The 27,829-nt window shown below is 50.4% G+C and overlaps 1 protein-coding gene across 1 annotated transcript in view; it reads left to right on the forward strand.

The window, feature by feature from the left end:
• Window positions 1-1,362: 1,362 nt before the first annotated feature.
• The window catches only part of LOC119091293 (xanthine dehydrogenase-like), a gene marked incomplete in the record, with an annotated part of 30,715 nt that continues 4,248 nt past the window's right edge, over window positions 1,363-27,829 (forward strand). The window contains 21 exon segments of the mRNA XM_037213987.1: window positions 1,363-1,458; window positions 6,774-6,850; window positions 8,021-8,262; window positions 8,552-8,670; window positions 9,335-9,494; window positions 10,014-10,215; window positions 11,694-12,057; window positions 14,070-14,197; window positions 15,688-15,698; window positions 15,700-15,813; window positions 16,091-16,258; window positions 16,850-17,015; window positions 20,695-20,810; window positions 21,148-21,270; window positions 21,874-22,093; window positions 22,830-23,022; window positions 24,365-24,548; window positions 24,901-25,105; window positions 25,808-25,925; window positions 26,978-27,089; window positions 27,602-27,760. Coding sequence (XP_037069882.1) covers window positions 6,787-6,850; window positions 8,021-8,262; window positions 8,552-8,670; window positions 9,335-9,494; window positions 10,014-10,215; window positions 11,694-12,057; window positions 14,070-14,197; window positions 15,688-15,698; window positions 15,700-15,813; window positions 16,091-16,258; window positions 16,850-17,015; window positions 20,695-20,810; window positions 21,148-21,270; window positions 21,874-22,093; window positions 22,830-23,022; window positions 24,365-24,548; window positions 24,901-25,105; window positions 25,808-25,925; window positions 26,978-27,089; window positions 27,602-27,760 — 3,168 coding nt within the window.

Below are 27,829 nucleotides of genomic sequence, written 5' to 3' on the forward strand. Positions count from 1 at the left end.
TTAGCGAAGCCATACATTATAAGCATATGCTCAGACCACATCAAACTACGCGCCATTGTGCACAAAAATGAGCAATGAGCATGCTTGTTTAGGTTTTATGTCGCTGCAAGGCATGGTCTCGTATTTATTCGGTTGTAAAGCTGAAAAAGTGCGATTTCGGGAAACGTTGACCTTTGGCCTGGCATAATGGGATCAATTTTTTACCCAACAGTGTACAAATTATTAAAAATCACGACATTTCGGCGACACCGATCCCACCATGTTTTTGTTTGCTCTACTTTATCTTCCTTGGTTTGAAAACGCAGTACGTGGGGGTCGCAACGCCCCCCCCCCCCTCCCTTATCAGTTTGCGTTATGAGAAACGGCGAATCTGGGCGAGGGCTACGTGGTTTGCCTCACAAACGAAACAAGCTACTTAAGTGTTGGTCAAACCATGGAAAAGCTACCTCACAAGCCGGCCGATCTGGCTGTTTCATGCAGCAAAGTTATCCCCGGATCAAGCAGTCTCATAACATGCAATTTCAAAAGATATTCCGTTTTATGCTTGCTCTGCCCAAACGGCACTGACAAATGAGTCAAACGACTTGGGCTTTGGTCCTTGGCGGGTCCGATAAGACCGGAAGAATTCGTTGGATGTATGATCCTTACGTGTTTCGGAGATTGCGTGGTTATTTATCACTGGGTGAGAAGTTTGCTGCGGAGTGTTGATACGAGCGCTCCGTCGAACTCGAATGTCGAACTCAATACCGATATTCTGGGTGGCGCCAAAGAAGAAGAAAAAAATCTGCGAAATCGTATATTTTACTAAGTATTTAGATGTCATGTTATGTGTGAAAAGATTGGCTGTGTGCGATGTAGTCCAGCCCAAAAATTTAAACTGAACGAGAATAATAAAATAGTAGGCTCAGATGGTTTCCGTTGGCACAAATGTCTCTAATCTCTAACCTCCATTCCGCAAATCTCCATTCCGCAATTCGCATCGTCCATGTCTCTTACTTGCAGAACTTTCCGGCCAGCAAGTGCCAAAAGCCCAAACAGGGAGAGCAGGATCCCATCCCGGTATCCCATCAACGTGGATCCCTATGGGATCCTGGATTCGCCCTCGAGATCCGGGCACGCGTCAGCCTCCGCCCACCGCCGCAGTGAATCGTGCGGATGCAACCGCGGCGATCCGTGCTCTCCACCCCGTCGACGGTGGCGCCACCGCCGCTTTCAGCGCGTCGCAGCGGCCGCCTCTGCAGCCGCCGGCGGCGCCACCGGCGGCTGCAGCGGTGCCGAGGCCGCGGCCCTGGAGACGGGCCCACTCGGGGCAAGGTGCGTGTCGCGCCCGTCAGTGCAGCGCCACAGGTAGAGCGTGGCGGACCGTCGTGCGGAGTGACGCACACGTTCGCGGCGGCACCAGCGGACCGGGCGAGCTCTCGGGCGCAGCGGGTAACGACTGTCGAGAAACTTTGCCAGGTGAGAGGTTGAAGTCATTTGTCACCCAGCTCCAGGAGAGCGAGATTTCTCCGTTAGAGAGAGAGCAAGTCGCGGATGAATTACGTAACGTTCAAGCTTGCGAAACGTAATTCACCAATTTCTGAGTGTATGTCTGTCTGTCTGCACACACTTGTTTCGCAAGACTTACGGCGCAGGCGGCTGTATGGATTGCCGTGAAATTTGCACGAACCACGGGCTCAGTCTTCGTGGTGGTTCACGACAAAAATACCGCCCGCACAATGCTGGTGTTAATTGCAGTACGTGCGAGAGGGGGATACGTTTTGGCATCCAGCAGGTAGATCCTTTTCACAAACGTTGGAAAACAGACTGTGCAAAGGCCACGAAGTTGAAAGCATTTTTAGCATCTAGCGGGTTTCTGACAGGATTGTAGGCATTATAATCAGAGAAAGTTAAGATCAACTTCATGTCATTTGTAATATTTTAGAGAAAAATGAAATGCGATCTGTCGCCGTCAAGCCATCTACCGGCTGTAAGCTTTTTCCCTTTTTCTCCAGACACATTTTTAAAGGCATACTCACCCTTGCTTCAGCACTAATAGTTACTGCAGTTCGTGAGATTCACTAATAGTCACTGCAGTTCGTGATGTTACATGTCACGATATCATATTTAAGTCAAACATTTGTCGAATATATGTCATAAGAAGACCAATACATTGGAGCCAGTCCGAGCGATGAGAACGGAATAACTGAAACCTTACACTCTGTTCTAGATGACTCGCACTACATGTTCAGATTACAGTGGAGACAAAACCGCAAACATGTTTTGCCCAACAAATGAAACCAGAGACCAAGGATTTATCATTGTGCCTGGGGTTGGGTTTAAATTTCTGTCATGGAAAGATTCATTAGTTTTAAACTCGGTACGATTTCAGTTAGTTGAAAGAAACTCGACCTGAAAGGCAGCGTATGATTCGGATTTATTAGTTTAGAGTATTGGCATGCCATTGCAAGGCATGCTCATCCAATTGCGTGTCAAGTCTACGTACCCGGGCGTCTCCAAAAGTCCATTGAGCGGACACCTGACTAGTCTGTTGCTCTCCCCTTCGCACGACTTTCAGTCCATAAAGCCTGCATGCTATTTTATGCGCCACGTTTTCTTTAAAGTAAATTATCAGATAAACCTCAATTAAGGGTATGTCAGCGCTGACAATCGCGCAGGTAAAGCGGATTTTTAAAAGCTGAACCCGCAAGGTTTTGTTTCAGGGTGAGCTCGCTGACCCAAACCACCCTGATAGGCGCTTTAGCCCTGCTGCTTATTCCGTTTACCCGTCGAACTGCCGTTCCGTTGACATGTGACAGGCGCATATACACTAGCTGGTTATGTTTGGATCTCTGGGTGTTTTTCTGTTTGTAATAGGCAGCCTTGTGTTTGGGGGGAGGGGGGGGGACTGTAGTCCCAAGAATGATTGAGGTCGCAAGCTCATTGTTCAATTTTGCTGTTTCAGGTGTGTAAGATGTGGCGTTTGGCATCCGGTTGATCATATTAGGCATAGCTGACCGGGTGTCAAGCGAGGAAAATACGTGTACATGCAAACAAATTCAAGTTACCAGGCATCACGCATTACGCATCAACTATGCATGTCATTGATTCCAATTAAACAGGCATCACGAATCACGCGTCAGGCATCACTCATACGTGTAAACGATTTCAAGTCACCACGCATCACATATCAAGGCACCCGTCACGCTTGCACGGTGGCCATATGAGCCGTGTGCGTTAAGATTTGGTCGCCGACTTTTCATAAAGGTGGATTCACGTATTTCCCTGTCTGATAGTCTTGTGCTCTGTGGATGGTTTTGAGCTCTAAGTGAGGTAAAGGGTCCATACCTACCCAGATTTCAGCCTGAACTTGTTCTGCCAAAAAAGGTCACCGAAAAGGGTATTTCCTTTTTTCGTTTAAGCGTCTCGCAGGTGTTCATTATATCTCAAACGAAAAGGGCGCATGTAATCCCCGACATAGACTATATCTCTCTCATGTGGTTCACACAGTTTACACTGAATGTCGTTAACCATATTTTTTGTGTGTAAACCCTCTGAAACACAGATTTGCACAAACAGCATCTTTTGCCACCCTATAGGGAAAATATGTGTTAAGAATGCGTCGTCTGAAAGGACGTGTCTCCGCCTCCTGCGCTCTTCCACGCGCTCTATATTTGTTTCACCTCTTCCAGCATTCTACCCAAAAGTCGGGGAGAACATCCATTGCCACCCTCCCGCTTAAGCTTCGAGACAGAAGGTTTCACCAGATACTTTTTAGCTTATTGTCAATCTCCCAGGCTATCCGTACGCACAGTTTTTATTTTCTAACAATATGTTTGAATTTCTAAAGCAAGTGCTCATCTCTGCAAGGTGGTGTTAAGAATTCTTCGCCCGAAAGGACGTGTTCCCGCCTCCTACCACTTATCCTCCACAGACTGTAGATTTGTTTAGCTCTTCCATAAAAATATAATTGGCAGAGGCGGAGCGCATGGGTCGTCCATTGCCACAGACTCTAAATTTGTTTAGCACTCTACCTAAAAGACGCGGAGAACATAAATTGTCCAACAGCAAAGTCCATATTCCGTTTTCTACTCTTTCCTTCATTTTCACTACTTGAGTTGTTAAGTCCTATGGAACATATTACGTTCCACATTGTGCTGAGTGGAAGTTGGATGCGCAGATTCGCGGAGTAGAATTATTCTAGAGTTAATTAGCTTGATAAAGAGCCTCATTTCCAACGTTGCGTGGTTGTTCCTCCTTTCCACCGTCACTGGTGTATCAAAATATGGGACCCCTTTCCGCCCCCTGTATGTTCCATTGCAAAGGCTTACTTTGGATGCTGGTTGTTCATGAACCTTAAAAATTTATCAAGGGCACTCTGTCTGTTTGTCCATACTCCACCATAATAATCGATGCCCCTAGCTGAGAAGTCGGTTTTAGTGGGCGGACAGATAGCGCCTTAGTTTTAAATTGGTTAAAAAATATGATCGGCAGAGGCGGAGCGCATGGGTCCTCCATTACCACACGCAATGTCGTCATCTCCGAACGAGAAAATATAATTCCGGAGACAATGTCCTAAAAGACCGCAGATGTCCCCTTTCGATAGACCGAAAACATAAATGTCACGGAAATCTACGTCCACGTGTTTTCACTGCATCGATAGCGTCATTGACTGGTATATTGCGATATGAACTGAGGAAAATGCTGCCCTCTGGCAACCCTGCTGCCTGTGAATGATTTTTCAAAAGTATCTGGTGTCTCTCAGACAATTGGGAAAAATCTCAAGAGTTGATTAAGTATTCTTCCTAAAAAGTCACGAAGTTTCTGCGGTAGGACCACCGCACGCATGTATGACAGGTCTAAGGGGCACTGCAGATTTGTGATCCTTAGGCAGGCAGTTTGTGATCCACATGGTGGCTTGCTTCGTCATTGACTGAATTCAAAAGCATTTGTAGCTAGAGTGGCGATAAACTGTGGGTCCCCATTCGCAGGAGACATCAAGCTGGGTGCAGAAATCGATACATTAAATACTCCCAACATGTGAAAAACTTTACATGGACAATTATTACATGGGTTTCACATGTGTGCGTGTCTACACGTCTGTCTGTCTGTCTGTCTGTCTGTCTGTCTGTCTGTCTCCTCTGTCTGTCTGTCTGTCTGTCTGTCTTTCAGTCAGTCAGTCAGCCTGTCTGTCTGTCTGTCTGTCTGTTGTTCTGTCTGTCCGTCTGTCTGTCTCCTGTGCTCATTGCTTAGCCGGTCGTAAAGCGCGGACAGCCGCATGGTTCGCCGTGAAATCTGCATATACGGCAGATTTAACCTTGGCGACGATCCATGACATAAATTCACGGCTGTCCGGTACCGGTGTCAAGCCAGGTGCCACGTGCACAAGTACGGAATATGTTTTGGCATTAGCAGCGAGACGATTCACGTAGGGGTAGCAGCGGGAAGTTGGCAGGGGCCAAGCTGCCGAAAACGTACCGTACTCCTCGAGCAATAATAAACGTACCGTCGACGATACGCGTACGGATATTGGCTATAAGGGCTTTCTGCTCCTGCTTTTTCGGCGTTACGAGTTCAGAGCTCTTATGCTAAGTTATTGACCTTCATTACAGCAGGAGGTACAGGCAAAGCGACTTCACGGAGCAGCCATAGGTTGTAGTGTTGTTGAAAACTGCCAATATAACTAATGTTTGCCCTATAGCGCCATTTAATCAGTACCTTCTGGTATGCTGAGGGCCGATAACTCCGCATAACTCTGGACTCATAACATTGTGAACAGATGCAGGAAATGCAAGCAAAGACAATCTCATGGAGACACGATGTGCGTCATTGCGTGGCGAACGAGTCCTTTGAGGCATGAGGCGGTGCTGTACGGACGCCAGCGACGCTAGGCTCTTTCGCAAGTAAAGCAAGCGGAAGCCACAACTGTGTGACATCTATTCCATGTCCTGAGTGTGTGAAACAGCGTTGCACGGGCTAGATGTCTGATTGACTCGCTTATGGGTCACGATCTATGATCATTTATGGTCCATTCACAGCTCTAGTTTGCACGACTCTCGCGGTACATTAAGATCTGGGTCATCCTGGGCCAACGTTGTGGTGTGTTATACCACAGGATGCGCGTAGGTCAACCCACGTAACACGGATTTACGACGTGACTTACAACGTTTACGACGTGACTTACAATGTTTACGACGTGACTTACAATGACAGCCTAATTTCCGGCGTCGGAAATACGGAAATACAAGGCCAACGCACACTTCTCTTTTCCTCCACACCGTCAACAAAAGTGCAATATTGTGAACGGCTTCCCGGTACGTAACATGAGGCTTCTGCTTGTACGAACGGAGGGGCTTCACGAGGGCACCGCTCGCACCGCAAACGCCGGGCCACTCTGGCGTCGGGAACTCACGCAGGCCGTCAAGGCTACACTGCCAACGCATGCTGGTTGCGATGGTGGTCCGTCCTTGAATGGCAATTCATGGGCTCTGGCTGGGACGGCAGTGAGTTCAAGGTCCCAAGCTCGGAATTACGTCACGGCTTGCAGGGAGTTAGAAGGTGGTGTTGGATATGCAGCCTGCAGCGACAAGGCTACATATCATTGAGTATTGCAGACGATGCAGACACATAGCGCATGCGGTGACTACTTTCTTACCAGTCGTCACATTCAGTGATAACCCGTTGCAAAAAGCATTCAATCGACTAAAAGAAAGGAGAAAAACATGTTCAGCACACGTGCACATCTTTAAGAAATGTATTCTAGCTACATGAATACCGATTGCCTTTCTTCGCAGCACTGTCGTCACCATGCCGGCATCAGCAGGCGATGGGACGGCGCTGATTTTCTCCGTCAACAATCAGCCTCAGCAAGGTGAGCTCCAACGCTGCTGCGCACGCGCTTCAGTCTGCTATGCGGGCCGCTCTCTGCATAGTGCGAGTCATGGAGAGATCGTGGAGTCAGGCCTTTCCGGTATAGCTGGGTCATGATGACGTTGAGTAACTTCCACGCGACGTTCGCCTCCATTTTGTAGCGTGTCTAGAGACGCCTCTGAGTGGTTTGACCATGACTTGGCACTTTTGTCGGTGCGCCCAACGTGCAGAGGTGGAGAGAGAGAGAGGGGCTAGGCAGAGCGAGAGAAGAAAGGACAGAGGAAGAGGGGGGAGAGAGTCCGTCGCTGTTGTTCATGGTGCATGATTGGGTGCACCTTGCTCGCCTGAGTCAAGACCAGCAATGCAACAATGCCAGGTCATGGTTTGACCATGACTTGACATTTTGTCAGTGCGCCCAACGTGCAGCGGCGGAGAGGGGGGGGGGGGGGGGCTAGGGTGAACGATAGAGGAAAGGTTAGTAAAAGAGAGAAGGGGAGTTGGCCGCTGTTGTTCATGATGCATGATTGGGTACGCACTGCTGGCCTGAGTCAAGACCTGGCGCATAACTGAAGGCTCAGCGAACGGGGCAGGCGGGCGGTGCGTCTCGGTGAGCTTCCTATAAGATCCTGGCACATCGTTCTGTCCATCCTGGTTGCTTCGTTCTTTCTTTCCACACGGCTGCGCTAGAGCGGTCATTCTCTCAGGCTCCATTCCGCGCAAGTCGCGCGCCTGCGAAAGTCAGCTTCACGCCTCAACCCAACTGTGGGAAATGGAACGCCGGCGCTGCCTCCTCAGGACGTGCGTTCTGTATTGCCGAAAAATATTCGCTGCTGATGTGTACTCACTTCTGTGTGGCATAACGATGCCTTAAAGACAGCCTAGCACAGAATACACATGGATATTACATACATGCATGGGCTACGACGAACAGAGTGCGATAAAAACATCGTTGAAGATGGTAACTGTTCAGCCAAAACATCAGCATAATATGTATGAGCCATAATCGCGTTATTGTTTTTTAAACCTTTGGGACGGCGAGAACACCTGAGGCTTCTACCTGAAATGCTAAGCTAGCGTCTTTTGCGGAAATAATGGAAGCGCTGTTTACCAGAGCGTAGACTTTTATGGCACCTGAGTTTTGCCCACAACTAAGTGTCCTATTCGGTTCCAGTTCTAAAACGATCAGCCAATGATGGCGGCGTCACCAGTGACGTCACGTCCACTACGACGCTGGCCGACTACTTACGCCTGCACCAGCAGCTGCCGGGCACCAAGACCATGTGTCGCGAGGGCATGTGCGGAGCCTGTGTCGTCACCGTGACGTCACAGAACCCGGCCACGGGTCAGATGGAGAGTCGTGCCGTTAACTCCTGCATGGTGCCCATCAAGGCCTGCCAGGACTGGCAAATAGAGGTGGGTGCCTACAGCTACGGCATAGATAGCACGCCGCTTACGTTTTACACTCATTTCCAGCTTTTTCGTATCGAATGCTTGGCCGGGGGGAAGTCAAGAAGAAACGCCTCGGCCGTAGCGTGCAGACAGCTATTTGAGTTAAGAACGTCTCCAGGAACACCTGCCCATTGAGGTATACATGCGTCTATCTTGAAATAGACACGGTTATGTTTCCGATTTAGGTCAGCTGAATTGTCGTGAACCTTCGGACGAAGATGATTCTAACCCCGCTATGCTTGGGCACCGGCAGACGGTGGAGGGGATTGGCAATAGGAGGGACGGCTACCACCCGGTGCAGGCTCGCCTAGCGCACATGAACGGCACCCAGTGCGGCTACTGCAGTCCCGGCATGGTCATGTCCATGTACAGGTTCGTATTGCAGCTGGGCATCGATATGGTTGTTCCCGTAAAAGAGGTTACATATGAGCAACTTATCTATACGTTCAAACGACCACTATAGGCACGGCGTAGCTTTGAATCCTGTGCAGTACGTAAATATTGATATGCTGCAGCCAATATCTAAAGTGACTGAAACGCAAGTATATTTGTCAGGGTTGATTTGGATTCGATTTTCTTCGTCATGAAATCCAAAATTATATGTTGAAATTCAACACCATTACCTGAAGAGAAATAAGCAGGAGAGGAGACGTGAAGCTGGTTATAATACACCGGTTAGTTATTTTAAGTCAAGTTTTAAATGTTAAGTAAGTTTTTAAAGATTTGTATTGAGTAAAGTAATAAGTTTCGTCATAACAGATCAGCGGCGCATCTCACAAAGGAGAGCGAACCGAAAAAGAACTCACGATGATAAACAGCAATCGAAAACCCCCTACGGTCACGTTATAACGACTCCATGTCCACCACGCACCACTAACGAGCGAAAATGCAAGCGGTTCAAGCTCACCGACCTGTCTCAAATACAGAAATGGCTCCCAAACGTCCCACTGATCCCCTTCACCGACAACCAGAGCCGTCGCGCGGTGTGGACGGCCGCGTGTGCGCTGCGTGACGCAGGGCTTTATGTGCCAACCAGCCTGCTGAAGTCGAACGGGAAGGTGTCGCCGGAGGAGGTGGAGCAGGCCATGGACGGCAACCTCTGCCGCTGCACCGGCTACAGGCCCATCCTGGACGCCTTCAAGACCTTCGACAAGGACGCCGACGACAAGACCAAACGCCTTGTCGCGGACATCGAGGTAAGCACAGCGCGTCCTGCGGGAAGGAAATGTTCCGCGCTCGCTGTGTGCTTAGCCATGCTTGTTGATTTTGCCACGTTTGTTATCCAGGGAGGTGGCTGTAGCTGCCAGCAAGCTGGAAAAGCGGATTTCGTCAAGATGTTTTCGCTATTTGTATGAAAAATATTTTACAACACTATATATATATATATATATATATATATATATATATATATATATATAGGGTACGTAGTTTATCATTTGGTTGTTTACAATGACATGTAGCTTCTGAAATTTATTCACAGTCGAACAACCAACGGTTTTTGTACGTGTGCCACTAGGCGAATAATGTTATCAACTAAGCATGTAACGAATGATACCATTGTCGAGTGGGTGACAAAACTAGCTGAATCTCTCCCAATTACCATACAGCTGACTCGTCTAACTGATTGACCTTACCCTACCGGCTGTCGCTGACCTTTTCACCTACACCTGTGGATCGCGGCCCTGACTGACCCCTCTGACCCCGGCTGACCGCAGGAGACAGCCGGCTGTCATGGCCGCTCTGGCGGCTCTTGTCAGCCGACCGTGGCCTGCGCCGGCTGCCCCCGTGCGGCCGCCCTGACTTCGGCCAAGGACGACTGGCGCCTGCCCACCACCCTGCAGCAGGCTCTGAGTGACCTCTCCAACATGACGGTGGGCGACAAGAGCGTGCGCCTCGTGGCTGGCAACACCTCCATGGGTGAGGAGCTCCCTCCCGTGGCCGGCAAATGGGGCATCATGCTTTCCTTCGCTGGGCCTTCGGCAGGTTCAGCGCCTTAGCGCGTGTGTGGGTGTGGGTGTGTGTGCTCGGTAACTGTCATCGGCTTATCAAACGGCTCGCTCTCCAATATCGAGTACATGATAACGCGTGCGTTCGGTCTTGAGTCTTCGGTACACACACGGGCGATATGCCCTGATTCTCTAACTTGACGCGTAATGGCCGCGATATCCGTCGGTATGGATTCAGCTCTTATTCTGCATACCTATTATTTTGATTTATTCTGGAGATTGTGTGCATCCAAGTGAAAGATCACTTCATTAAAATGGGATAAAATTTGGACTGACTTTTGGAACTACACACCACGATCAGCCGGGAGCACTCTGTTGGAGGCCTAGTGTTAATATTGTCCCGCGGTATTGCATTCAACACGAAACGCTATACATGAAAAAAATATTTACGTTCAGAGGCCATCATTGACGTTATTTGTTTTGATTTAATCTCGTTTTAGAGCTTGTTTGGCCTGTACAGACAGCTGCAAAACCATGAGATTAAGAAGAGAGGTCAGTTGGTGACCCCGTGGTCTGGAGGAAAGCTGCCGGGTCCTTTTTCAGCGACACGTGGAATGAGACTTAAAGCGGACGCGTTACACGCTGCATCTGTCATGAAAGGCTAGTTGGCAACTGGCCAACGAGGCTTAACTCGGGCCAGGGTCCGCTGCGTTTTGTGTTGCGTGGTACATAAAACCCTATGTACTCTTGTTTGGCGAAATGGTGAATCCCAAATTGCTCGCTGCGCTGGGTGGCACAACTTTTCGCAACAAATTCACAATAAAGCTCGGGTTTCGCAATAATTTTTGCTCGGCAAGTATGATGGGGCCAAAGCCCCGCATGCAAGCCAGTTGTAAAAATCCTTATAGCGAAGAGTGTGGGGCCACACTGCAGCCATCCTTCATTGAGGAGAACCTGGGACTTACAGCCTCAGGAAGCGCTGCTGTACGAAAACCTGGGATGTCGTTGTCTGGGCTGAACTGGAGGCCGACGCCAGACCATGTCTGAGTCAAGTCAATAGAGTACGGAGGATACTTTGGCTTGGCTAGAGCTTTTCCGGCAAGCCATGATGCCTTCAGAGCTATGGGATTCAGGAAAGGTGTGCGTGGTTGGGCAATACTACGGCCATCTTGAAAATGTATGCTACCAAACCTTGTCCAGCAGCGGACCTTGCTTCGGGGCTTGTGCGTGTGTTCAGATCGGGGTCGTGGCCAGGGAAGACACGAGACTGACTCTTGACTGATGGCCGCAGTACGCTTCTGGTGAGACGGGCCGTTACAGGGGTTCACTGCGTGGTGGTGAGTGGGAAGACAGTGTGGGGGACTTGGGACACATAACCTTGTTCAGTGTCCATCTCGCTAACTAGCAGTGCTTCCTGAAGTGATGTAACACCGCTGCCGTGTCCCCTAGGCGTTCTCGACAAGTACGACGCCCCGTCTGACGGCTACATCTCTCTGCTGAAAATCCCCGAACTCCGCGCCATCAAGCGGCCGGCGAACGGCAGCAACTGCCGAATTATCCACGACGCTCCCCGAGCCGTGTTCGGCGCGGCCGTCACCCTCTCTGAGCTGATCGAAGAACTAAAGCTGTTGAGTAAGACCGCCGGGTACCGCCACTGTGCCGAGATGGTCAAGCATCTCCAGCTGGTGGCCAACACTCCGGTGAGGAACGCCGGCACCTGGGCCGGCAACCTGATGATCAAGTACCAGGCACAGGGAGTTCCCGTCCGACGTCTTCCTGCTGCTCACGGCAGCCAAGGCCAAGCTCAAGATCGGTGAGTTCCTGCTCACGGTGACAAGTCGATCCTCTAGCCATTCCCGTCATGTAATGTCGTTTTGCGAATGTTCTGGGTCATGATATTTACTTGTTTAACTAATTAAAAATGCCTCATAATTACTGACCAAAATGTCTGTAAGTATACGGGTTTCTTGTGATGCTCCCAACCCCCGCTGTAAGGAGACAACTGAATGAGATAGTTTAAATTCAAAGATACATAAGTCCATGTGATAAATTGGCTGCAGTCACCACCGCCATCTCAACGTCGATTTTGAATGTTAATATGTTGGTAAACGGCATGCACCTGCCGAAAGTTGATACAAACTTAAATCATCGCTAATTGACACATTACCAGAGATACACACGCGACCACCACCATCGCTGATGGTCGATACATCATCGGCTCCGCGAGATCCGTAACATACTTTACGCATTGTTAGTCATTTCGACCCCACTCTTTCCCTGGTAACGCACTCTTTGTGCTGACCAATTCCCCTAACCGTCCCCTTGGTTACACTTTGTTAAGCGTAACGCCCGCAAATACGCATGCTGTCTGCCCTTTAATTAAGCTACGGGTGTGAAATAAAGACGGCATATTACTTGGCTTGAGAGGAAGCCAGCTGTAGCCGATTTGAGTTTTTCAAATACTTTAAAAAGACTTATTCGTGATTTGTAGACTGCAACACGCTGCCCTTAGCCAAGTCCCCTGTCAAGCTTCGTTTACGTTCAAAGGCCTGTTCAAATACACGTTCAAAGACATTCCATTTGACCTTATTCCGGGCAGGCTCCCCGATACCCCCACTTTTAGCGAGGAGCAGGCATTCGGCTCCCAGAGATCTTGGGGGGCAGCTGGGGTAATTTTGAGGAAAAACGCTGCTAATAAGCGAATAGTCTGCTTTTTAGTCAGTGTGGATGATTGCAACAGCTTTTGTCGCTTGCGTTCCACCTGTGCTGTCGTGCATTGACGTGCACAACTCATCAAATGGAGGTGCCTGATAAACATACTTATAGTTGTATATTATATCACTGATGGCCATGATGTTGCTATGATGTATATATAAATCAAGCATGGTGCCCGTATGATGTATAAACAAGTGCTATAGGCACAGCCAATTTTCAAAACAGTGTAGCAGGGAAGCGTGATTGGGTCGTGGCCCATTGTCACATGGGTCAGGCGACTGCCCGCTGTTAGTGGCCATGGGCTTCGGGTGCATTGATGCCTCCCATTTTCACGTTGCTGGACTCGCCTCTGGCATGGCTCTTAAAACAATGTTAACGGCATAAAAGTAAACGATGGACTGCAGCATTCCACAGTCAGATGTTCTGAGCCCCGCTTACTTCCATCGCTGGTGCGTCTCTGCGTGAAAGGTTCTTTTCCTTTTTGCAGCTTCTCCTGTGCGAACATTTTCCTATGGTACCCACTCGTAGCACCATCGTAAGGCTGGCCTAGCTTTCACGCTACACTTACATAGACTCCCTGTCGCAAAACCTGGACATGCCTTTGGCGCTGTACGTGTCAATTGTTTGAGCAAATATTGTCGGAAGTGCAAATATGTGCATCCAGATACTGAGTATTAGCACTTATATAACCGCATTGACAATCTGTAATGCTTATCACACTCTGTGTAAATGCTTCCTTTTTAGCACTGGACCCCTCCGCCATGCTAAAATTATTACAAAATTGTAGGAAAACTGTTAAAATTGGGATAGTGTTGATAGCCGGGATCCTTTTCACAACTCTGGATGCCCCACGGGTCTGCTCACAAACTGCAGGCCGTTCGTCTCATGCGAAAACCAAATGAGTCCCTATTTGGTCGTGGGATATCGGGTACATGTGGACGACACTGAAATATCTGGAAACCCATGAGCGGACGATTTGATCCGTCATGTCATTCACAATAACCTGCTAGCGTTAATTGTGCTGCAACCTATGCCTTAGCTCAAGAACATTGCCCTCGCAAATTTAGTAGATGATTGCATTCAAGTGACAGCTTACCTGTTCAATTCCAGCCGAGGGAAGGAAGCTGGAAGAAATTTCTGTGGAAAAAATGTTCGAGATCAGCATGAAAAACAAGATCATCGTCTCCATGAGCCTGCCTCCAATCGACGAGAAAAAATATGTGTTCAAGTCTTACAAGGTAGGTATCGGGCAGCAACGCTAAAAATCCCATTGAACCGATGCGCAAACAAGACGGCTTTCCCGTAAGTACTGTATTGGTGCTTGCGCAGGATATCACTGGGACATGTTGTTGACAAATATTCTAAGCTATATGGAAGAGCATCCAAGCAAGCATAATGCATCTCCGACTGTCACAGTCCGATTTTACGGATACCGGGTATGTTAGCACGAGAAGGTTAAGGGCATGTTCTCTCCATAAGCTTGGAGCATAACATAAAGACTATAGCGTTGTGGCAAGGGGATCCTCAAATGGCCCGTCCTCCAGCCATAAGATTTTCGCTCGCTGAATAAATCGGTGGATTAACACGCGCCCGGGTGGCCGGTTGGATACGCTTCGCTCGGGTGGGGGTCAATTTGACCTCCCCCCCCTTGAAATCTCATAAACTAAGAGAGCTAGGGACGCCAAATTCACAGGGTGTGTTTCACTGTACGTAAACTCACTTGGGCAAACGTTTGAAGCTCCTAGGTCATGACCTTTTGGTCGGACTAGGTTAAGCAAGGTTAAACTCCAGGCTGGTGTCCAAAGTGCCTCCACAAACTGGTTGCCCGTTCTATGCAACAGGTCACGTGCTCATTTTAGGTCAGTAGCCCTGTCCGACATTTTGAAGGTCATGGCGACCAAAATCATATAAGATTGCTTTGACTTTTGCATTTGAATAAGCGACAAAGATTACGCTAGGCAGTGTGTTCCTAAAACAAAATGTTGGCCTGGGTCATTTTGGGGCAGTAACCTATTCTGACCTTAAACAAGTCCATGGTAGATGTATAATGTGGTTCCTGCGATCAATAAATTCGAAATGAGCACCAGAAATCACCCTATACAGCAAGCCCTAGAGTAATAAAACATGTTGGTTTTGACCTTGGTTTGACCCTCATACCCGACCCCAGGTCAATAAAATGTGTTTATTTAATCATTGTGTTGCCTAAGAAAGTATTTCAGAGACGTATGGCTTTGTCTAACACTCCGTTATTGCATCACATTGAGCGATTCCCTAGAAATTGCCTTCGCTGAATCCATGGCCTAACCTTGACATGCCGTAGGTCAGCGACCTTACAAGCTACATCTAAGCTTTTGATTCAAAACGGTCTGTTATCTAATTTTCTACAGCTATGCAAAATTTAGTGCGGATACGCCACCTTGTTCGGAAACCATTCCGGAAAAAAACCTTCGGAAAGGCCAATTGACCCCCACCCGAGCGCGTGTTAAGGATTGCCCATGAGTGAATTGGACTGGATTGGTAAATATGTAATAAACACGATTACAATTGGCTTGCTTTTACCACAGCAGTGAAAAGCGTATGGCGGGCTTTATTGCACTGGATCCTGGGAGCTCAGTTCAAGAAGAGCTCCAGTAATACCTCGAGACACTTCGTTACTGCCCGAGTCACAAGACTTGAGCCCGTCCGGCCGGCTTCCGGGCCGTTCAGACCGAGCCCGCCTGTGCTGCAGATCACCCCGCGAGCCATCAGCGCCCACGCATACGTCAACGCGGCCTTCGTGCTGCCGTTCGACCCGGCCACAGCTAAGATCACCGAGCGCCCCACGCTGCTGTTCGGCGGAATCAGCGGGACTTTCGTGAGTCGTGGAGAAGAGAACTGGCTCTCCTCGTAAAATGTCACGATGTGATCTGATACGGGTGTTAAATATTCTATGTGCTGGCTTCGCAAACTCGTACGAAACACTCATGATCTAGGCTGTCTGTTTTATGGGAAGAACACTGAGATCCAGCGATGAAACACAAGACTCCTGGCCTCGTCAATGCGATTCCAGTATGATCATTTGTTGAAATCATGAGGTCGTTGTGCCATCTCCTTGCATGTCACCCACGTGTGGTCTCCTGTCCCGTACTCAGGTGCACGCGGTCGCAACGGAGCGTTACCTGACCGGGCGCTGCCTGGCGGAGCAGGCCACCCTGAAGGGGGCGCTGGCCACGCTGCTGGACGAAGTGCGGCCCGACCCGGACCCCGAGATGGCGGACGTCGCCTACAGGAGGACGCTCGCCTCCAACCTGCTGTACAAGGTGAGGGGGCACCGGGGCAGCATGTCGGCATCTAGCTGCTGCTTTGCGGTCAGCTGGAACATTGCCAAGTTGGGTTTGCCTCCAGCTGTGAGGGGGTTGGTGGAGATGTCTGGGGTACTGCTGGATGACTCTAGGTAGTCGTGTGTTGTTTGAAAAGGTGGGTGTAGGTGTAATGTAGATAAATGTAACTGAAGAGTTTTAAATGCGGGTATACATACGCCCATGACATTGACGCTATACAGCATTATAATGTTAAGATTGTGAAACATCTGTTATTGTGTTACAGTAGTTCTGCATTGTTCTTTACAGGACGCATGCCTACCTGGATTCCATGGCCACATCCTGGATCCCATGAAATCTCCCATGAGAATATCCCACTCTCAGATCCTCGGGTCCGTTATTTGCATTATCCAGACCGATGCCTTCTCGTCAATAATGATAGCCTTGAGTTGTATTCGGCCCATTTCCTTTCCATTCCCCGCTGGTCCCATTTAACGCGTGTGCAGCATGCACGCAACACGACACATACCGGAACTTGTTTCGGCCAGCGCTGGCCCGGTCCTATCACCGCGGTGTCTTCTCTGCCTCCAGGTGATCTTACACACGCTGGGCGATCGGGTGCCGGCCCATCTAAGGTCCGGGGGTCAGGACCTGACCCGGTCACTGGTGCGTGGCACGCAGGAGTTTGACACGGACAAGACACTCTGGCCGGTCAACAAGGCCGTGCCCAAGCTGGAGGCGCAGATCCAGACGTCAGGTTCGTCAACGGCCTGGGCTGGCCGAGCGAGGTGGTGCTCGCCCGAGGTCACAACTCTGACGATTGTGTGTTGGTGGGCAGAGTTCAAGGACTCTTTGCTCTGACGGCACTTTAGATACGGGAATCATGACATGTTCAAAGTTGGAGGGCTGCGGTTCTGCTGACGCATGGAGTTAGGTTGTCTTGTACTCCTCCCTCCCCCCCCCCCCCTCCCCCGCCCCGCCGAAACAGCACACGGGCATCAGCACTGATATGTGCCCAACGTGCCGGACACAACTGGAAGTGCGGAGCCCTACAGCTGCTCACCTCCGTGGCCCACTAACCTGGACGAATTTGCAGCCGTTAGTCGGCTGGCAGCAGTCACTGGGATCTGAGCCGCACAGTGAAAGCCTCAACGTTTCGTCTTTAGGCGACGATAATTTGGTTACGGCCATCCACGCCCCGGCATAGCGAAAAACGATGAAAACTCTAGTTTTGTTTCCTCAAACACTGGGTTTGGTTTATTGCACAATGTTTACGATTTGGGCGGTGCGGTCGGGGTCTATGTGACAACCCATGTTTAGCAAGAACTCCTATATATCAGACATGGAAAAACCACCGGCAAACCTATCGATGCACGTTTGAAGGTTTTGACGGGCGGGGTGAGCTCATTGGATACCCATATATAATTGAAAACTGTCACATCTGTTGTAAATTGTGGGTATGAGTGTGGGTTTGACAAACACGTCCACGAAATGCCGGATGGACGCTTCTAGAAATGTTAGAATGTTTCGCTCGCGCTTCTTTTGATCAGTCTCCTCCATCGGTACCCATAAATTAGGACTAAGTGCTAATCAACGCAACGGGTAACCGGTGGTGGGTCGATCGGGCACACGGGCAGGAAATCCTAGCCTTGAAGGCCTCCACCTGCTGGTGAAGTGAGATCGACGGTCTACTCGATAGGCGAACAGAAACAGTGTATTTCGTACCAGAGCACTAACGAACTCTCTACACTAACAACTGGTCAACCGGGCAGTCGTTCAGATCGTGCTATCCTTGGGACCGGCCTTTTACCAATTGGTCACCCAGACCTGCACGCGCCCACAGCGAACGTCTCCAGAACGCTAGTCTGAAAAAGAAGTTCAGGCATCAGCCATCGGACCGGCTGGACAGCTCCTGTTAGCACCACACCAAGGAATCAACACTTTAACCCTCAGAACACGACCACCGGCACCCCAGACCTTACTGCCCAATGGTCGGCGCTCTGGTCACTCCGCACCGCTGGCCGTCCGCTGGGGCGGACGCCCCGGCTGTAAGGTCAACAGCCGAAACTGACGCTCTGTCGTCACATTATCCGCGGCGCAGCCATGTAGACTAAGTCAACAAAGGTGCGCGCAGAGTGGAAAGCTCAAACACTTCATTAGGAAGTGCTGCGTCACAAAGATCACATCACGCCGCTCTAGGGAAGTGCGAGTCATTGAGGGTGGCTTGAGTCAACGCAAGCAGATAACACATGCGGTCCTGATGTATTAAGTTAGTGTGTTGGTGCCTTTAAGGCTACCGCGACGTACTCTGACACGAGTGGACAGGCCGAGCAACCACTGTGCTACATTCATGACGCTGAGAAGTGCGCGAGGCTGAATCCGAACAACAAGGCACAATTGATTTTTATTAAATTTTAAGACTAAGAGCTGGTGAAAACCGCGAAGAGCGTTATTTCACTTTCATGCTATTGGCCATTTAAGCCTGCTATCTACCAGCAAATTGGTTTGTGCGCCGTCCACTTTTGTTGCATGCAACGAAGCCTCGGTCGCCGGGCTTCCATTGGATCGGAATATTGTGAATCATACATTTTTATCGAGATAAGGTGCTATAAACTACCATGCTGCAAGCTACCATACTGCACTGTAGTAGCAATTAAATCTCGAACTATACTGAACAAGCTCTTTGCGTTCGTTTGGTGGCGGGCAAACCGTCGGTACTAGAAGCCTTCAAGCTTAAGATGTTCCTTACCCAACTGACCCATGACACTGCGTTTATCTAGCACATTCACCCTAAGTTATAGAAAAGTTCCGGCGAAGTTCATAAAAAATTGCTGTCTTGCGGTGACAACACGACCAGTAGTGTGAATCGGGGGAGTAAACAATTCCAAACAAGTGCAGTCATTTGCAACATCATATAGCTTTTTGAAAGTATGTAGCCAGCACTTTGTAAACGTCTTACCAAAACTCGTGCCCATACCCCACATTTTCCCAAATGTTGTGCCCAGTCAACCCTGTTACCCATTGCATCTGGGTATTCATGACTGTACCTAGCCCACGAAGTCCTCTAACACCAGGTGACAGGCGCTGTGCGCTTGGATCACAGCGTGGTGCAGTACGCTTGGACTAGAGTGTGGTGCAGTACGCTTGGACCACACCGTGGTGCAGTTCGCTTGGACCACAGCGTGGTGCAGTACGCTTGAACCTCAGCGTGGTGCGGTACGCTTGGACCACAGCGTGGTACAACACGCTTGGACCACAGCGTGGTGTTGTACGCTTGGACCATAGCGAGGTGCGGTGCGCTTGGACCACAGCGAGATGCAGTACGCTGGGACCACAGCGTGGTACTGTACGCTTGAACCACAGCGAGGTGCAGTGCGCTTGGACCACAGCGTGGTGCAGTACGCGTGGACTAGAGTGTGGTGCAGTACGCTTGGACCACACCGTGGTGCAGTACGCTTGGACCACACCGTGGTGCAGTACGTTTGGCCCACAGCGTGGTACTGTACGCTTGGACCACAGCGTGGTATTGTACGCTTGGACCACAGCGAGGTGCAGTACGCTTGGACCACACCGTGGTGCAGTACGTTTGGCCCACAGCGTGGTACTGTACGCTTGGACCACAGCGTGGTATTGTACGCTTGGACCACACCGTGGTGCAGTACGCTTGGACCACACCGTGGTGCAGTACGTTTGGCCCACAGCGTGGTACTGTACGCTTGGACCACAGCGTGGTATTGTACGCTTGGACCACAGCGAGGTGCAGTACGCTTGGCCCACAGCGTGGTACAGTACGCTCGGACCACAGCGAGGTGCAGTGCGTTTGGCCCACAGCGTGGTATTGTACGCTCGGACCACAGCGAGGTGCAGTGCGTTTGGACCACAGCAAGGTGCAGTACGTTTGGACCACAGCGAGGTGCAGTACGCTTGGACCACAGCGCGGCAGCACTTGTTAATGGTGACTGCATCCACGGTCAATGCATCCACGGGTCTTTGCAAGCCTCGCGAACACCTGCTTTTACTATTGGACTGACCTGCTATTGGACCGGCTATTGGGTTGACCTGCTATTGGACCCGCTATTGGACTGACCTGCCATTGGATCCGCTGTTGGGCTGGCCTGCTACTGAACCCACTATTGGACCGACCTGCTTTGGACCTGCTATTGGACTGACCATCCTCCTGTATCTAGGCCTGACTGGCTAGGTCCGTTCCGTCGCTTTGGGCTTGTGGTCCGTGGCCTTGTTAACACATCAGCGTATCCATACGCATGCATGGTGCGACTCTGCAAAACCTGGTGCCCACAGTTGGGTTTTGGTCCTTCAATCTTATGCAAAAGGCCCCACTACCCGTGTAACCCCAGCTCCCAGCAGCACGCCGACACAGAAGTAATGTCACACCAGCTGCCGAGCTCGGTCTGACGTGTGCGACACGGCCGCAGGGGAGGCCGAGTACGTGGACGACCAGCCCGAGCTGCCGGGGGAGCTGCACGGCTACTACGTGCTCACCAAGGTCGCAAACGCCAAGCTCGGCGCCATCGACGCTTCGGCCGCCATGGTGAGACTGATGGCCTTGTTGTGTCCCGAAGACTTACCACAGCGTACGACACCAGTACACTACCGGTGTGGTCCATACCGTTGCCTGTCGCTACATCGATACTTGATGTACTCTACAAAATCAGCACGAATTGTTGACAAATTGACGTGGATGGTGATGTCACTATTCACGTGTGATAGCATGAAGGCTTATAGCCCTGGATAAGTATCACCTCCAGCGCAAGAATTCCATTGGCTCGCCTTATCACGCTTGGATACTGTTGTCAACACTGCACCGCTCTTGCTTGTGTTTGTGCTTGACATGTTTGTGTTTAACTCATCTTGTGTGTGTTTGATAGGCCGTGAAAGGAGTTCGAGCGTTCTTCACCGCGAAGGACTTCATCGGCTCTAACGAATACTACTCATTGAGTGAATTTCTCCCCGCTTTTGGCATCGATTCCACCAAGATGACACTCGAAGAGGTAGAAAAGCGCGCATCTTGCTCGGGAGCCAGTAGAGTAGCTGTTTCCACATGGTTGCATTGCCATAAAGACCATTATGAAGCCGCTGACCTAATCCTAAGTATTCATTTACCTGACCTATGTTAGGCGACAGACCGTGATGGACCGTAAGGTGGGCTAAGCATTGACCGGTAATCCATTGCATCGTTGTTTTTAGTATGGATTGTTACAGGGCTGTCCCCTAAGCTCGGTCCTGGTTAAGATATGGTGCTCTCAACCCCCGCCCTGCTATGTTGGCCTCAGAGTGACCTAGGGTGTGTCCGGAATAATTTATGAGTGCGAGTAATTTAATTAAGTAATTTATGTAATTAATTAATTAAGTAAGTAATTTATGTAAGCAATTTACGAGTGGCTTGAGTGCGATGCTGAATGTTTGGTAACCTGTGTTTGCATCATTTTTACCCAAGTTGCATAAGTTTTAAGCTTCTAACCTTGACTGTGCATGGTCCATGATCTTCCCGAGTTCAAGTCAATGTCATTTTGATCAAAAGTGACCAGTACCGCTTCTTCCTCACAATGAATGCACTAAGTATACATTTTACGCCTGCCTGTCCCTGTCGGCAGGTGTTCGCTCGGGACACGGTGCGGTTCTGCGGCCAGCCCGTCGGCCTGGTGGTGGCCGACACCCAGGCGATCGCCCGCACGGCGGCAGCACTAGTCCGTGTCGAGTACCTGCAGGTGGCGAAGCCGGTGATCAGCATCAAGGAGGCGCTGAAAACCCAGCCAGAGGGCAGACAGCAGAGCACCTTCGTGCCGGCCAACGTCACCACCGGGGACGCGGAAGGTGCGGAGAAAGGCCTGCGTTTGTTTGACTCTCCCTCCCCCCCCTTACCCGACACGTATGGGTGTGGAAAATTTATACAGACCGCGTGGTTGAGAGCCATGGGAGAATGGTCAGAGTTATCGGTATGCATTTGATCCGTATGAGAGACGTGTCATCCACACAAGAAATTGTTTACATCTTCTTATATCAAATATTCAAGACACCACATGGCATCAGGGCATTACCTTAAGTTCAAATTAAGGAGCCCCCATAGCTGAGCTAGAGGGCACTAAAATCAGCTCAGAAGACCTTTCTCTGCAAGAGATCATTGCCTTGATAAAATCTTCTTTGTCATCTTTATCATGAAACCGCCTTTATAAATAAGGTAGCCCATGCTCTAGATCAGGAGGCTCAATGTTGTGTTGATGAGGCCCCTTTGCTGGCTCGCGAGGCCCTGTCCTAGGTTATGAGGCACCTTCTATGCTTAGGTGGACCTTTTCTGGAACAGGGGGTCATGTGTTAGGTAGCTGAGGCGCAGGGATACGACGCATGTAACAGCTTGATAAAGGAGCAAATGCCCTTCGGTACCCTCCCCTTGAATACGAAACTGTCCAGGAGGCCACCCTGTGGAAGGTCTCAGGTGGCCTTCTCAAAAATCCTGCAACCAGCTCAAAACATGTGGCGCCGCCCCTGCGTCGCGATTATCAGTTCAACAGTTCCTCAAACAGAAAATCGACCTCTCGGTCCCCTCCCGCAGCCGCCATGAAGGGCGCCCCGCACCGCGCTTCCGGAGAGTGGGAGATGGGCTCGCAGTACCACTTCTACATGGAGACCCAGTCGGTGCGGGTGGTGCCCTGCGAGGACGGCCAGCTCAACGTCTACTGCGCCGCGCAGGGCATGCGAGACGTGGCCGACCGGGTGTCCGACGCTGTCAACATCCCCACCAACAAGTGAGACGGCAAGGCGTGGCCGCGGTGTCCAAGATCCACCAAATCGGCAAGGCGCGGTCATCAAAATGTTCAAGATCATAGTGGCCAGTGTTTCTACCAATCAAAATCGCAACATCTAGCGTTCATAACGTCCAGAATGCGTCCAATTCAATGTCCATTGGAGGAACTCATATCATTCACGCTTACACCGTCCAAGACCATGACATCCGATTTACATCCAACCGACATTCAGTGATAGCGACGTCCATTTGATAGGCTTGAATTGCTACTGTTTGCTAACCTTCGACCGTCATGAATGCTGGCTGTTATGAACTTTGGGATGCTGTGATTTTGGATGCTGCAAGCTTGGATGTTGTGATTCTCTCTTGTCTTGTCCAGGGACATTTGATCATTTTTGGATGTTTTTATCGCTGCATACAGCGCTTTTGGACGTTACGGCTATTGGAAGCTCTGAGCTCTGAATGTTTCGATGCGCTTCCGCACGTGCGGTTACGTGGTTCACGTTGAAGTTGTAGCCCACTTTTTCTTGGCCGATTTGTTCAGGTAACAAAGTGCCAAATTTTGAAAATCCGATTAGAAATTGAGCGCACTTTTATTCTTTCACGCAGGAATTTTCGCTGAAGCCGACTGTGAAATTGTTGGAGGTAGCATTCTGGTATAGGTTGTTACATGTCATAGCTGTGATGCAGCTTGCTACGACACCATTACGGCCACGCTGCTCTTCTTAATGTTCGTCAAGAAGAGGAGGATCGACTCTGTATTATTCGAGCATGATTTGTTGAAACGATAAACAGACGTCAAGTAATCTACCGTGTAGGACCGAGTTTCCGGTTAACGTAGACATGCCCTGCCTCTGCTAAAATACACCGGCTGTTGACTTCCGTATCCAAACATCACAGGTCCGGAGTGTCCCGCGAGCGATACCGCAAATCGTTGGGCATAGGGTGCTACAAACAGATTGTGCACATGTAGAACGTTACAAAATAATGAAAAAATCAGACATTGGGAGCACATAAACAGAAGTCAGACAAGGCAAGCAATAGTTTGACGGCAAAACGAAAACAGTAAAAGAGCTGACAAAACACCAATAATACCAGTTCTTTAGTAGCCAGTAAGTAGTTGAGGCCAGTGAGTAGTTGTTACATAATCATGTGTGGATGAAATTGGCCAAGTTGCAATACACCCAGTTATCTTCAGTACGGCACGGTAATGCCTTATCCAGCCATCTTCACTACGGCACGTCAATGCCTTATATTAAAACTGAATGTAGTTCGCACACCAACCTTTACAGAAGGCCACCTCTCCGTTCGCTTCCCATGCCTGAGCATCGCTCCTTGCACAGGATCAACTGCGAGTTGCGTCGCATAGGCGGCGGGTACGGCGGCAAGACGACCAACCCGCTGCCAATCGCTAGTGCTGCCGCCCTGGCGGCCGTCAAGCTCAACAAGCCGGTGCGGATCGTGCTGGACATCGAGACCAACATCTCCATGTGCAGCGGCCGCGTGCCGTACCTGATCTCATACGAGGTGAGCTTCGAGGGCTGGTCGGCAGAACTCGCGCAGAGCAACGGAGACTGCGAGGACGAATTTGTTGCACAGGTGTGGTCTTGCGAGGTACGTTCATCCAAGTTGACGTAGTCGCCTGCGTGTAGAATGGCGTGTTACTTTTGGCAGAAAGGCGCCACGTCGTTTGTGTACCAGTGTAACGTTACCTGTGTTGAGCTCCGAACACTCGAGCTCTGGACCGCACGAACTCGTGTTGGGATTTGGTAGCACAGTTGCGCTATCATAGGCAGACACATCTGTGCGTGGCTGGGAAGCTCGCGGAACGTTGTCACTAAGCGCACATCACACCAATGTTCACACTGACGCGTCGCAGGTTGGCTTCGACGACTCCGGCAAGATCTTGGCCCTGAAGATGCACCTGATCGGTGACCAGGGGTACTCTAACAGCATACTCAGCTTCGCCGAGCTGGCGGAGGCCATAAGCATGACAAAGAACGTTTACAACGCCGACAACTGGCTCGTCACGCCCGGAACTGTCTACACCAACCAGCCGCTCTTTACCGCCTGCAGGGCGCCCGGTAGGTGCAGCAGGGGTACAGTTACCACCAACCAGCCGCTCTTCATCGCCTGTATGGTAACCGGTAGGTGCAGCAGGGGTACAGTTGCCACGAACCAGCAGCTCCTCAACGCCTGCAGGGCGCCTGGTGGGTGCAATATGGCCGGCAGGCGCTGAACGTCAGCTGGATGTGGAAAAGGAGGGAAAACCCCTGATAGAATCCGCAGTAAACATATCCGGTGTGCGGCCCGATATGCTTTCTGGTGTCATAGCCCAATGACGTGGTGACCAAAAACGTGACGTCATTGGGTTTTGTGCGTCACCAGGCCCATGACGAACCTGAAATGTAGATCACACGATAGGAGGCCGTTTACAGCCCAACATGTTCATAGACAACGGCTTCAAAGAGGCCCTAAATTGTATCTCAAGCGATGAATTGATAATGCACGTATAACTAATATTTTCCCAGCGTACCGAAGGTTCTGTCACCTTTCTAACGCCATGAAGCAGATGGCAGGCAGTACATCTGCGTGTAGCGTAGGCCAGCAGGTAAGTTGACTGCTGAAAGGCTAAAAGCCAACGTCTACCCAACTTGAACAAGAGTAATACTCGCCACTCTGGGCATCGAACACACGCCAACGCAACAGCATCGACTACAGGCTTCGCTCGTCGTGGAGATGATTCCGTTCACGGGCGTGTTCCGATGGTCCGTCGCCGTCCGCAGGCTCCACGAACGCCATCGCTGCGATTGAGATGGTGATGAACCGCGTGGCTCACCAGCTGGACAAGGACCCGTGGGAGGTGCGCCTGGCCAACTTTGCCCTCCCCACCGACGCCGTCCCGTGAGTATAACGACATCAGCGCCGCATGAATGGCGGCAAATATCCGAACTCTGCTGACATCGTACATTTTTCCGGTACTTTTGTCACAACGCGATGTATATTCTGCGATACATTACTCTAGAAGTGACTGTAATGTGACTGGAATTAATCGCGCATATTACACAAATGGCGAAAAGCGCAATATCGCTGGCATTCCTGCAGAAATTGAACCATATAACCGTCTGTGTCGGCGAGGCACGAAAGGGAGACGTCTGACAGGACCCAAAGTTGTATTCCAAGTTCCCGTCTCGCACAGCGTTCGCGGCAGGCGAAGGCAGCTGCCGGTGCGGCTGACTCCCAAAATAGCCGATCGTCAGCCGAGCGGGGGTCGAACGCCTCGGGGTGACTGGGGCCGTAACCCGAGGCGCGTCCTATTACGGACTGGTCCTGGCGTGTGATCCCTTTGTGTGATATTATATGAAGAGGAGGGCTTTGGCCCCACATCTGATGCATCCAGAAGGCTGTAGTATTCGGGAACACAGTTCAAACCACTGAACTGGCCTTGAAGCGAATCGCCGCACCTGAACACGCAATATCAGTGGAAATACAGGCCCTACGCTAGGCTACTATGGCAGATGTGTTCTGCTCAGTGCATGTGGTGCGTGACTGCGTATGTGGCAGCATCGCCCTCCAGTTCACGTTGACCTGCTGGCGCTGACAGGATAGGTACCTTCCATGACCCAAACATGATTTGGGTGCGTTGCAGTTCCTCCCCTGAGACCGTCGTATTCCCCTTGAGGGAATCCCCCTCCCTTTGGGAGGCCTAGTCCATCAGAGGGCGTTACGCCACTTAGCGTTCACCTCGTAGGGAGCTGGGTGACAGAGTTGGCTGGACAGGCGCTAAACTGGGCTAGCAATTACATGTCAGTGCCAGCAGGGACTAATTGCATACACGGCGAATTGAAGGACCCGTACACCAGACACTCTTACCTAAATGAGGGCGTTTTCTACATACTTGGCGTTATAAAAAATGTCATGACTTAATTTTTGATACGTTTGTTTATTATTTACAGCACGCCTTTGGGTACGGAGCAGGACAGCAAGGTGTTTAAGATGCTGATCGACGAGATGTTTGACAAGGGGGAAATCAACAAGAGGAAGGCCGAGATAGAAGTATTCAATCAGGTATATGATCGCATGCACGTCTACGGTGTGATTAGATATTGCACCCATCATCTCTGCCTACAAGTAACAGCAACGATTTCTGACAGCACTGTGGAATTAACATTAGCCTAGACCCATGCTGCACATAACGTTGGAATTCAGCGCGCTCACTGCATTCGGTGTCTCGATATCTTCTGGCGGGTATATCACCTGTGTTTCGATTGGCTGGAGTTCGTTCGAGTAAGGACGGAAGCTAAATTTTCCGCTGAATGAGATGACAGCTGCGTTAACCGTCCGGGTTTGTTAAACTGTCTAGTGAAAGAGCTCCCCATAGATGCTGTCTCTCAGATATGCTGCGGGACTGGATTATGCTTGTCACGTTTCAGGTCTAAGCCCACCACTGTTCAGCACTTTTTCTCAGCCTTGAAAGTCTCGCACTTGACTCTCCATCACCAGCGATCAGCTTTTCGGTTCGCCTGCCCCTTCGAGCGACGCCAGCGCTGGTTCTGAATGTCGACGCCGCGTCATTCCAGGCCAACCGCTGGCGCAAGCGATCGCTGGCGCTGGTGCCGATGCGGTACCCGGTGAAGCAGGTGTCCAAGATGATGGCGCTGATCTCTGTTTACGACAAGGACGGCACGGTGGCCTTGTCCCACGGGGGCGTCGAGATGGGTCAGGGACTCAACACCAAGGTCAGTCAAGGTCGGACACGCTGAGCTGCGGTACCGGGTCCGCAGTTCACCCACTTCATAAGTTGACGT

Source organism: Pollicipes pollicipes, unplaced genomic scaffold, assembly GCF_011947565.3.
Source record: "Pollicipes pollicipes isolate AB1234 unplaced genomic scaffold, Ppol_2.1 Scaffold_3447;HRSCAF=4054_pilon_pilon_pilon, whole genome shotgun sequence".
NCBI lineage: Eukaryota > Metazoa > Arthropoda > Thecostraca > Pollicipedomorpha > Pollicipedidae > Pollicipes > Pollicipes pollicipes.